The 11,336-nt window shown below is 60.6% G+C and overlaps 4 protein-coding genes across 4 annotated transcripts; 2 read left to right on the top strand and 2 right to left on the bottom strand.

The window, feature by feature from the left end:
• Positions 1-1,432: 1,432 nt before the first annotated feature.
• Positions 1,433-3,692, top strand: M421DRAFT_425578 (uncharacterized protein). Its single transcript, XM_033594117.1, has 2 exons — positions 1,433-3,104; positions 3,153-3,692. The coding sequence occupies exons 1-2, from the start codon at positions 1,562-1,564 to the stop codon at positions 3,263-3,265; spliced, it is 1,656 nt and encodes a 551-aa protein (XP_033443944.1). The 5' UTR covers positions 1,433-1,561; the 3' UTR covers positions 3,266-3,692.
• A 29-nt stretch (positions 3,693-3,721) lies between these two features.
• On the bottom strand, positions 3,722-5,471 carry M421DRAFT_104288 (uncharacterized protein; the record flags this gene model as incomplete). The annotated part of the gene is made up of 2 exons (XM_033586998.1): positions 3,722-5,086; positions 5,136-5,471. 2 exons carry the CDS (start codon positions 5,469-5,471, stop codon positions 3,722-3,724), a joined length of 1,701 nt encoding a protein of 566 aa, XP_033443943.1.
• A 617-nt stretch (positions 5,472-6,088) lies between these two features.
• Positions 6,089-7,885, bottom strand: M421DRAFT_74648 (meiosis-specific APC/C activator protein AMA1; the record flags this gene model as incomplete). Its single annotated transcript, XM_033597064.1, has 1 exon — positions 6,089-7,885. One exon carries the CDS (start codon positions 7,883-7,885, stop codon positions 6,089-6,091), a length of 1,797 nt encoding a protein of 598 aa, XP_033443942.1.
• Positions 7,886-8,285: 400 nt separating this feature from the next.
• M421DRAFT_425576 (kelch repeat protein) lies at positions 8,286-11,238 on the top strand. Its single transcript, XM_033594116.1, has 2 exons — positions 8,286-9,008; positions 9,062-11,238. The coding sequence occupies exons 1-2, from the start codon at positions 8,612-8,614 to the stop codon at positions 10,828-10,830; spliced, it is 2,166 nt and encodes a 721-aa protein (XP_033443941.1). The 5' UTR covers positions 8,286-8,611; the 3' UTR covers positions 10,831-11,238.
• Positions 11,239-11,336: the final 98 nt, after the last annotated feature.

Raw genomic sequence — 11,336 nt, 5'->3', positions numbered from 1 at the left:
ACTGGTCGAGCATCTCCTGCAGCTCTTGGTCGGATTCGGCCATCTGCTTCAGGTTGTGCTGCAGCGTCTCTACGCTCTCTTGGTTGGCGTTGAAAGTGATGCGCTTGCCGTTCAGCTGGGCAACAATCTGCTCGAACCTCGCCGCGTGGTTGTAGGCCTCGTTGGCTTTCTGCTGCGCCTCTGCACATTGCCCGTCGACCTCCTCGTACCGGGCGCGGAGCTCTTCGATCTCGTCAAAGAGTGCGGCTTGGCGCTTCTCGCTCTTTGCGGCTCGCTCCTTGTCTTCCTTTGCGTTTGATGCGATAATCTTCAGCTGGCCAAGCTCGACGTTCCGATCCTTGCGGATCATCTTGATGTTCTCAATGGCCCTGGTGTACTTTTGCGCCTCGAATATCTCATCAAACTTGGTCTTCAGCGTCTTCGCATCGCTTAGCGGCCACAGGCTCTCCTCTTGATGGCAGAAGATGACGTTGTCCAGGATGGCCTTGGAGACGCCGAGATACTGCGGGATGATGGTGTCGAGCTCGGCGACGCGCGTGGAGATGGAGTGCTTCTCGCCGTCTTTCAGCATGAGCAGCGAGCCCTCGAGGGTCTTCTGGGTGCGTGTGTTCTTCTTCACCGTGACTTGCAGGTTGCGGGTGGCGACCATGCGCACGCCCGACGTCGAGCGGAACGACAGCTTGACCTGCGCCAGGAGCTCCTTCTCGTTGCGCAGGTTGGGGTCGTGGATGAAAGCACCGCCCGTCTTGCTGTTGGGCGGCAGGTCGCCTGTTGTTGCATATCTCAGCGACTCGATGATGGTCTGTGGGGCGTTAGTCTCGACGGGGGCAGGTTGGGGCGTCAGTCTCGACGGGGGCAGGTTGGGGCGTCAGTCTCGACGGGGGCAGGTCGAGGCGTGCACACACCGTCTTTCCAGACCCGTTCCAGCCGACAATGAGCGTGAGCGGCGAGGCGAAGACAATGGTCTCGCCTTTCTCCGGGCCAAAGGAGCGGACGCCCTGGATCATCATGCGGTCGATTTTCGACATGGCGGCGGTGGACGCGCGGTGGACGCGCGGTGGACAGGCGGTGGACAGGCTATGGGCAGGCGGTGGACAGGCAGTGTACTGGCGATGGACAGGCAGTGTACGGGCGATGGACAGGCAGTGTACGGGCGATGGACAGGCAGTGGACGGGCGATGGACAGGCTATGGACAGGCAGTGGCCGGGCAGTGGCCGGGCAGTGGGCGGCCGGTCGTGCACGCAGGACGGTCAGTCGTGCATGCAGGACGGTCGGTCGTGCACGCGGGGCGGTCAGTCGGTCACGTGGGTGGTGAGGGTGGCGGTGGTGGTGGTGAGGGTGCGCGAGCCAGACGCGCAGTCACGTGCGCTGCCGGTGGCGGTGGGCGTGGGCGTCATACAGTCCCTAGTGCAGCACAACTTGGCATGCGGGCCATCGTGCACGGCGCGTTGTGCCGCCCCTATTGTATGAAGCAGCGGGCCTCACGAGCAAACCTCAGCAAATCATCGCGCGTGCGCCGGGCGTCCGAGACGCACAGCAGACAGGGCCACACGCGCGGTCATGTACCCCAACGGAGCGGCTGAGGCACGCCCAGGCGCGCAGGCCCCACACGGAGGCGGGCAGCGGCTGATGGATGGGCAGATGGGCGGCCACGGCGACGCGCGACGGCGGCCGCTCGTCAACTCGACGCTCCACCACGACCCGGGCAGCTCCGGGCGCAGCAGGGCCGGCGACTTTGATGGGCTGCAGCTGGCGCTGATGGACAGCAACGCGATGCCGATGAGCCTGGCCCTGGACCTGGACATGGACCTGGACATGCTGGGCACCGACGACGGCACCAGCACCACCGGCGGCGGCGGCTTCACGCCGTTCGGGTGCCATGCGCAGGGGCAGGCGCTGCAGACGGCGGGTCTGCAGACGGCGGGCGGCCTGCCCCCGGGCAGCGCGCCCGGCAGCATCGCAGGCGGCATCGCAGGCGGCATCGCAGGCGGCAGCATGGCGACGACGACGACGACGACGGCCGCAGGGCTCTCCGGCGCGGGCGCGGGCCCGCTGCCCACGGGCTTTGGCGCGCCCAGCCTGAACCCGTCCGGCAGCACGCTGACCGAGTTCACGAAGCGGCGCAACTGGTCGCAGCGCGTGCTCGAGGAGCTGCGCGACCTGCTGCACATCCTCACCCCCAACGGGCGCATCCTGTACGTGTCGCCGTCGTGCAAGGCGCTCACCGGCTGGGACGCGCCGCAGCTGGTCGGGCGCTTCATCAACGACTTCATCCACCCAGAGGACATTGGCATCTTCGTCAAGGAGTTCAACGAGTCGATCGCGTCGGGCAACCCGCTGCGGTTCTTCTACCGGTTCCGCCACGCCGACGACTCGTGGCGCATCTTCGAGTCCCACGGCCACCCGCACCTGACCAGCGACCCGAGCTCGTTTGCGCCGCCCAACGCGCTCAACTGCCGCGGGTTCTTCATCATGGCGCGGCCGTACCCGACCAAGAACGCGGCCCTGCTCGACTCGTTCCTGGAGCACAAGATCGAGAACGAGCGGCTGACCAAGCGCATCGCGGAGCTGAAGCGCGAGGAGCAGGACGAGCAGGGCGAGCAGGACGAGTCGTCGCGTCGCGGGCCGCAGAGCCAGTCGGGCGCGCCGACCGAGTCGGTGGTGACGCAGAGCGTGCCGCCCAGCGACGCGGCGTCGTACGCGCAGATGCCGCCGCCGGCGAAGCCGAGCGTCTCCAACACGGCGCTGACGCGCCAGAACCTCGACGAGGTGCTGGCGGCGAGCCGCACCGAGAACATCAGCGACAAGATGGCGCGGTACGAGGGCGCCAACCACCTCGAGACGATTGAGATGCTGACGGGGCTGCGGTACCGCGACGGCGAGCGGTCGCAGGGCATCAGCACCGGCGACGCGAGCCCCGTGCTGATCCGCGGCGACGCGGGCATCCAGATCTCGCTGGACCGAGACGGGCGCGGCGCCTCGGATAAGAAGAAGAAGCTCAAGCTGGCCGACGAGTACGTGTGCACCGACTGCGGCACGCTCGACTCGCCCGAGTGGCGCAAGGGGCCCAACGGGCCCAAGACGCTGTGCAACGCCTGCGGCTGTAAGTGCCCCTTCCTGCGACGCGACCTCGCTTTGCTAACACGGTCAGTGCGCTGGGCCAAGAAGGAGAAGAAGAGAACCAACCCCAACACGCCCGGCCACCACTCGGCCTCGGCCTCGACCCCCGGCCTGCCCATGCACCAGAGCACCGGCAGCAGCTAGACTGCAGTGGAAGACGTGAATCGGGCAGTAAAGGACGTGAATCTGGCAGTGGAGGACGTGAATCTGGCAGTAAAAGACGTAAAATCTGACAGTAAAAGACGTAAAATCTGACAGTAAAAGACGTAAAATCTGACAGCAAAAGACGCAAAATCTGACAATAAAAGACGTAAAATCTGACAGTAAAAGACGTAAATTCTGACAGTAAAAGACGTAAAAATCTGACAGCAAAAGACGTAAAAATCTGCCAGTAAAAGACGTAAAAATGGCGACACGCAGAACGGCAACGTGTTGAATACGGCCACACGTTGAAGCAGAGTGCATAAGCTAGAGTAGAAGATGCCACATCCCAGACATGTAGTGCAATATCACTAGATTCCAACAAAAACACCTACACGGCCCGTATCAGCGTGAGATGAGACAAACGCCTGGTCGCGGCCCTCCCAGGCCTCGATGTCGCTACACCACATCCCTAACCCTCCTGCCACCTCTACCTCTACCCTCCCCCCGACAAAAAACCCTAACCCCCCTCCCCTCCGCATACCCCACCGCATCCCTCCCCACCACCCTGCACCCATCCACCCTAACCGTCTCCAGCCCCCTCAGCCCGTCAACCAGCATCTTGACACTCGCGCCCGTCACCTGCGACGCAGATAGATCCACCACCCTCAGCCCGGGCGCGCGCGCGGGCAGCATCTCGATCTCGTCGTCTGTTACGGGGAGGTCGTGGAGCCGCAGCGCGGTGAGCGCGGCGGTTAGGATGCGTGGGGATGTGGACAGGACGCCGTCGCCGCGGAAGAGGCCCTGGGTGAATGTGTCGAGGGTTCCGGACAGAGAGAGCTGCTGTAGAGGTGCGCCGGGCTGCGCGGAAGGCGTGCTGTGCGTCGAGGCGGTTGGGGCGTGGTGGTCTAGTAGCGTCGCGAAGGTTGTGGCGCTGAGGTTGCTGAAGCCGTCGAGGGTCAGGTGGGTGAGCTTGGCGGTTGGGCTGGCTAGCATGTTGGCGTGGGACGTGGCCATGTTGCAGCCCATCGAGAGCTGTATGGTGAGGTGGGTGAGTGTGGGCGGGAGGATCGGAAGGGATGCCATATTGACGCGCGTCAGGGTCAGTGTTTTGAGCGGCAGATGCGCGACGGGCAGGGTGCTGATGACGAGGTCGGTCAGGACGAGGCTCTGCAAGGAGGGCGTCAGAGTGAGGAGCTTATCCATGTCCATTTGGTGGGTGTTGGGTTTCATCGGCATCGTGGCGTGGAGATGTACAAGGTTGGGAAACGGGCCTGTCCAATCTGCCTGATATCGATACGTCTGCAGGGCTCGATACTCGACGTGCTCCAGCTTCTGACCGTAGCGGAGTATTTGCGTGGACGTATTCGTAGTCACGTCGGAGTGGACGACGAGCTTCTTCAGATTCGTCGACGATTGGACCATTCCTATCAGCGAGTCTGCCGTTTGCGCGGGCAGCGATAGTATGTTGACCTCATCCAGGCTCTTGCAAGCCTTGACGAGATTCTTAACCACGTCCATATGCTGGAAACGATGCAGTGTGAGCTTTTCGAGTCGATACTGGGACCGTCGTACGGCTTTGTCGACAAAGCTGCGAGGAACGGGTCGTCTGGCTGCCGACATATCGAGATGAAGCCATAGGCGTGGCAGCTTCTGCAGGTAGTCACGCCACCCTCGGCTGACGCGCATGCAGTTGATCATGTTGTGGAAGGCGAGGTATTCGAGTATCATTTCGGCAATCTCGACAGGCAGGATGGTGAGCGGGTCGACGGCTTTGGCGGGGGACAGCTTGCGGGTGAGCTTGTCGTGCAGCTGCTGGAGGAGCTGCAGGCTTCAATATGAATCCTCAATGTGTTCTGGCGTCATCGGGTACCTTGAAGTTCTTGTCGTCGACCGGGACATGCTTCATGCCGTATTTGTATATCCCAAGCGCAATCTCAGGCTTGCCAGACTTCTCCAGTACGGCGGTAGTGCGCAGGTATCCCCTCACATCCTGCTTGTCGAGCTTAATCATCGCTCTGCCGTCCCTCACTGCGGCATCGTAGTCGCCGAGCTTGTCGTAGCACGCGGCGCGGTGGTCGTGCAGGCCGAGCGTCGGGGACGCGTCAATGGCATCATTAAACGTCGCCAGGGCCTTGTCGAATTGCTTGAGCTTGTAATAGCGACGGCCGAGCTCCTGGTATTCCTCAGGCAACAGTGGGCGGGGCATGGTGGGTGTGTTAGCTCCAAGTGGAGGCGTGGAGCCGGAGGTGACGCGACGCGTTGTCGCGTGCGCAGGTGATCCATCTATTTAAAGTTTCAAAAATAACAGCATTTTCACTGCCACCAGGCTTTCGCATCGCTTGAAAATCTCTACATCATCTAGACAGGATTCTTATGAGACTGAGTTCCATTGATAATGTTATGACTATCCTATGGACTCCAAAATTGTACAAAGTGCCCTCGATGGCTGGGTGGGTATCTTATCGTAACTCATGAACTTGATGCAGCAAGAACGCTCAAAATGCTCAATTGACACCTTGCAATGCTTCGAGAACGCCGTGCAATGCTTCGAGAACGCCTGGCCGAGTTACTGAACCCAGTGGACTGATCCGAGGGTCATGTGGAGATCCTTGACAGGAACGCGTCACATACCCAAACGAGATGTGATACTTACCAACTTACCGTTGCGCGTAGAGTCGGGGTATACTGGCTCCGTTGCGCAAGCCGGTATGTTGATGCAGCAGTGACATAGTCCGTGGACAATGGCTGTGCTGGGTATTGATAGTGGTGCTGTGGCCACTGCTTCTCCCTCCTCCGCTCCTTCATCTTCTCTGGTGACGACGCTTAGCGAATCGTCATCTGCTTGGTAGCGCTGGGCTTGGTTGAGACGGCACCGGCGGCAGCGATAGAAGGCTGGCCGGGCTTCTTCTCAAAGACCTTCCAGAACTTTAGCGACTCATCAGCAGCGGCCGTGGCCAGCATCTGACCATCGGGGCTGAGGCAGCTGTGGAGGACACGGGACTCGTGAGCGGGAATCTCCATGTTCTTGACACCGGTGGGGTAGCTCCAGATGCTGAGGCTGTTGTCAGGGAAGCCGCCGCTGCTGACAATCTCCTTGTAGTGAGTGCTCCACCTCAGGCTGGTGACCTGGGAGTCGGTGGCAATGTGGTTGACGCGAGCACCAGTGGTGGTGTTCCAAAAGTAGATCTGACGATCGTTGGAACCACCGCCAGTGGCGAGGAGGTTGGATTGCCAGGGGCACCAGGAGACAGCCTTGACGGCAGCACGGTGGTTGGTCTTGGTAAACTTGGGTGCAGCGAGGGAGCGTGCATCCCAAATGGAGACCAGGTTGTCGTTGGCGCCAGTCGCGAGCTGAGCACCGTCGGCGCGCCACTCAAGACCGCAGACTTCGCCAGTGTGAGAGACGAGCTCGGCGATCTTGTGCTGGGCGATGCGAACATCGTGGTTGTAGACCAGCCCCGATCGAGCGCCGGTGGAGAGGATGTGCTTGTTCCAGCCCATGACACCGACACGGGTCTCATGGCCGAACATGCTGCGGAGCTTGGTCTGCTCCTCGACGTCCCAGATCTGAACCTCACCAGTGCCGAGGCCGACACCGACGTAGGCACCGTCGCCAGACCACTTCACAGAGGAAATGTACGTGTCGGCAGAGCACTCGAGCAGCGAGGAGACAGAGCCAGAGTCGGCTGACCAGACGTAGACGTTGCGCTCGAGACCAATGGCGACCTGGTTGCCAGAAGACCAGTCAAGCAGGTTGAGGTAGTAGTCGTCGACAAGGCCAGGAGCATCGAGGACGCGCTCGGGTGCGGAAGGAATGCGGCGACGGCTCTGTGCATTGACGCCGCTGGCGGGCTTCAGAGGGCGGTTGTACTGCGATCGAAGGTCAATGGGTCTGGATGACTCTGGTGCGGCAGGCTTAAAGGCAAGGATGCGCTGGTTCTGGTTGATGCCACATGCCGAGGCAAGTGTGGACTGGTACGCGACTGTCTCTGGGGCAGGCTTCGCCTTTGGCTCGCTCTCCCCATCGTCCTCGCCGAGATTCAGGCCCTCGAGCGCAAGTGTGACGTCCTCCTCTGACCCACGGCCGCCGAGGTCGAATGCACTCGCAGCGTTAGCCAGTACTGTGGAGCCCTCCGCCTTGGAGCTGGACTTTGGCCGCGACTCGCGGTCGATCTTGCTAGAGCCAACTGTCGCAATGGCGTCGCTGGCCGTCCGGTTGGGAATAAAACGGTCGGCGGAGTTGTATGTGATGCGGGTTTTAGTAGGGCGAGCGCGCACTGCACTCTCCTTCTTAGCTTTGGCGGCGACGGGAGCCTTTACTTTTGTCGTGTTGGTCGCGGTTCCTGTGAGCGACCATTCTGATACACCGAGTTCGAGCCGCTTTGGCGAGTGGACGCGGGCAATGTTTGACTTGGGAGAGGGCCTCTGGCTCTTGGAGATGGAGCGCTGGAAGCGGGCCATGAGGTTGCCGTCGTGGATCGACCCTTGCGCCTGCGCATCAGGAGTCTGTGTCTTGGGTGTGCGGGGAGACGGAGTCAATGGCATCCGGCCGCCAGCGGCACGGGTGGAGAAGACCGAGTTGCGGTTCTTGACCGGCGTCAGAACAGCTGGGCTGGCCATGACTGCGAGCTTGGCTTGCTGAGGTAGTGTCAGACGAATGCACGCACGTGAAAAGTGGGGCGCCCGTACAGTATGGTCTTTGGTTATGCTGCTGTAGGTTGGTAAGATTAGTATTAGATGCTGCTGTAATCGATGCTCTGAAGTATTGATTGGAAGTGGGTAGTCGAAGGTAGTTGTGCGTAGCCTGTCTGGGAGACAAGCAGGCAGAACTATGTGGGATGTGAGGTATGAGATGTGAGATGTGCGGTGGTGCAGTATGGCAGCGATGGCTGTCGAGCAGGCAGCTGCTTCCTTAAAAAGGGTTTGTTTACGGTAGGCGTTGGCTGGGCGACAGCTCGGACAGACCCTTGACCAGCGCTGAACTGCGCTGGCCAGGCGATGACCTCACCCCAGCGGGCCAGCGTGAGCATGAGTGGCCTCGCCGCGCATAGTGCTATGGCTCCTCCGGCAACGCAGAGAGGCAGTGCGCGAGCTGCGCGAAAGGACTCCACGGGGACAAGTCAGCTGCCCGCGCCGTGCAGTGGCTCACCGTCAAGGCAGTCGCTGGCGGCTGAAGTTGCTGCTGCCGCCCGCTGACTGGCGCTCTGGCTCGGTGCTTTTCTGCCGTGTGCTCAGCGCCCGTCAGCCTCACGGAGTGAACATTTTCACCACCCGACACAGGCTGCCCTAGCCTCAAGGGCCCCATATGCGTCCCCACTTGCCGTGCACCTCGCTCACACGCAACCCATGGCATACGCTCTCGCTCCGTCTGCCGCTGCCCTTCCCTTGACCACGCCCACCCCCGCAGCCCTCTCCACCCCGTCCCAGGCGCAGTCCACGGCCCTCACCGCCCCGCCTGGCAGCGGCTCCTCCACCAACACCTTCCTCATGTCTGCGAGCCCGGTGCGCGGTCGCAAGAGCATGGGCGATGGCTACAAGCCCAAGATGATCTCCACAATCGGCGCCAAGCCCGCCTGTCTCGTCAATGCCTCGGTCACATACGTCGGCGACGACCAAATCTACGCGTTTGGCGGCTTCGACCAGTTCACAGACGAAGTCTATAACCACGTCTTGCGCCTGAACCTGGTCACGCGACAGTGGAACCTCGTCGACAACTATGGCGACATCCCGGGCGTGCGCATGGGTACGTCGATTGCACCGAGTGTCTGCATGGAACGCTGGGCTAACCGCACGCAGGCCACACGGCGTGTCTCTGGCAGGGCAGCAAGCTGCTCGTCTTTGGTGGAGAGAACGAGCATCGCCAACATCTCGCGGACGTAATAGTATTCGACCTCAAGACGGCAAACTGGACCCAGCCTGAGCTGCACGGCGTGATTCCGCGCGGACGCGCTCGACACTCGGCCGTGATCCACGACGACAAGCTCTACATCAGCGGTGGACAGACCGGCCACGACAGCGTGCTGGACGACATCTGCTACCTCGACCTCAAGACCTGGACCTGGTCGCGCTCATGGCGCTTTGTTCCGCGCTACGACCACGCCAGCTGGATCTCGAATGGCCGCATCTGGATCTTCGGTGGAATTAACGATGACTTGGAGAAGAACAACGAGATCTGGTGGCTCGATCTGCGCGGCAGCCCGGAGTTTGACAACGCCATGAAGTACGGCACGGGCGACCGCCAACTGACTTCGTCGCGACAACGGTCCCAGGCGCCTGCCTCTGGACACCTTGCTGCGACCGGTAGTACCGGCTACACGGCCAACTCCAGCGTACAGTCGTACCACACCATGAGCTCTAGCAGATCGCCCTACGTCGCGCCAGGCTCCATCTCCTCCCTCAAGTTCCATTCAAGTCCGAATCTTCCGTCCCAAGCGTCTGGCACGCATTTCCACGTCTTCTCGTCTGGCTGTCTCCTTGACTTTGTAACGCCAGCGGAACTCAACTGCGAAACCAGCCTGTCCAGTCTGGAGCTGGACACTCTTCGATGGCAAAAGATTGCAGACGGCAAGGAGCTCTACAGCCCCAACTACCGCTGGCATTACTGCACAACCAACCCTGAAGGAACGCACGCATGGCTGCTGGGTAGCCCTGTTGAGACGACAGCGGACGGCACACACAACAGCGAGTACCTCAGCGATGTGCTTGCGATTGATCTGCGCAAGTTTGGCATCTTGGGTAACGAGCTTGCTTCTGACGCGCGGTCGAAGACGATGCCATCATCAGACGCCAATGTCTCGTCGCATCTTACCGGTATAGGTGCTGATCTGTCCACGACCTTTGACCAGCCACCTGAGACCATGAGTGGCGCAGACTTCGTCATCACCGCAGATGCAGATGACGGCAATGACGTTGGCACAGAGCCTTGGACGGATGGAACTTCTGTCTCGAAACCAATCCACGTGCACAAGTTCATCCTACATGCACGATGGCCGCACTTTGCTAGGCTGTGGGCCGCTCAGATGTCCGAGTTCCATTCCAAGAAGATGCACATCCCAGAGCCATATCCAGCGGTCCGCGCCTTCCTGTTCTACCTCTACACCGACAGCATCGCACAGAACCCGTCGAACGGCCCCACGCTCCCCGATGTAGCTGGTATGCTCGTTATGGCCAACATCTACGACATGCCTCGTCTCCGCCTCTTGTGTGTCAATCGTCTGGCCCGCGAGCTTGACATTGAACACGCTGCGACCATCTGGGAACGCGCTGCTACTGCAGGTGAAGAGTGGCTTAAGCAGCGAGCCGCGGCTTTCTGTATGCAGAACTTTGGGCGGATCGTCCGCACGGCTGGCTTCAAGAACCTACCCGCAGACAGTCTAATCGAGCTCTGCAACGAAGCCACGCCCGAATCGCGTATTGTTGGTGCCGAAGAGCTGGAGCTGCTTGGCCAGAGTCGCTTCGGCAATGCGAGCAATCGCAAGAGGAGCCTAGGCAGCGCCGGCGTGCTGACTGCAGGCGAAGAGGAGGGCGATGAGGACGTGGAAGACGATGGCATGGACGTCAACTAGGGGACAGTCAGTGTATTCATGGCGGCTTGGATGCACCACTAATCTGGCAGGTGCACGGTAGAGGACGGCACTCTGATATCATCACAGCATTTCGGCGCGGCGCTTGGTTGTCTACTGGGAAGGAACGTGTCAATTAGCGTGACGACGCATTTCATAGGAGTTTGGATACCGCGCTGTCAGTCTACAGCATCTCACATAGTCCAAGGCGAGCTTCATACTCGTTCTAAACATCGCAGTCTCACTCTTCTGGTCCCGTGCCCGCCCCTTATTACGCCCCACGCTCCCCTCAGAGTGCCTCGTTTGCCTACCGCGAATACACTCACACACCCCGCCACAAACGATACAGCTCCTACTCGAAAATACAACGCCGACCATGAGGAAACCGTCCTCGTTGGCTTTGTGGCACTCACGCGCTGCGAGATTCGCAGAGACTGTTGTCATAGCTCACCTCGTGCCCGGCTATGTAGGAAATGCGATACTGAATGTACTGATATCTCGAGATGAAA

This window comes from Didymella exigua (genome assembly GCF_010094145.1).
Source record: "Didymella exigua CBS 183.55 unplaced genomic scaffold M421scaffold_47, whole genome shotgun sequence".
NCBI lineage: Eukaryota > Fungi > Ascomycota > Dothideomycetes > Pleosporales > Didymellaceae > Didymella > Didymella exigua.
This window is presented reverse-complemented; position numbering and strand designations above follow the sequence as displayed.

Excerpts from the sequence above, each read along its gene's own strand:
- M421DRAFT_425578 (XM_033594117.1), top strand. The coding sequence starts at position 1,562 with ATGTACCCCAACGGAGCGGCTGAGGCACGCCCAGGCGCGCAGGCCCCA. Across the intron at positions 3,105-3,152 it reads GCTGTGCAACGCCTGCGGCT|TGCGCTGGGCCAAGAAGGAG; the intron begins GTAAGTGCCCCT and ends TAACACGGTCAG.
- M421DRAFT_425576 (XM_033594116.1), top strand. The coding sequence starts at position 8,612 with ATGGCATACGCTCTCGCTCCGTCTGCCGCTGCCCTTCCCTTGACCACG. Across the intron at positions 9,009-9,061 it reads CATCCCGGGCGTGCGCATGG|GCCACACGGCGTGTCTCTGG; the intron begins GTACGTCGATTG and ends AACCGCACGCAG.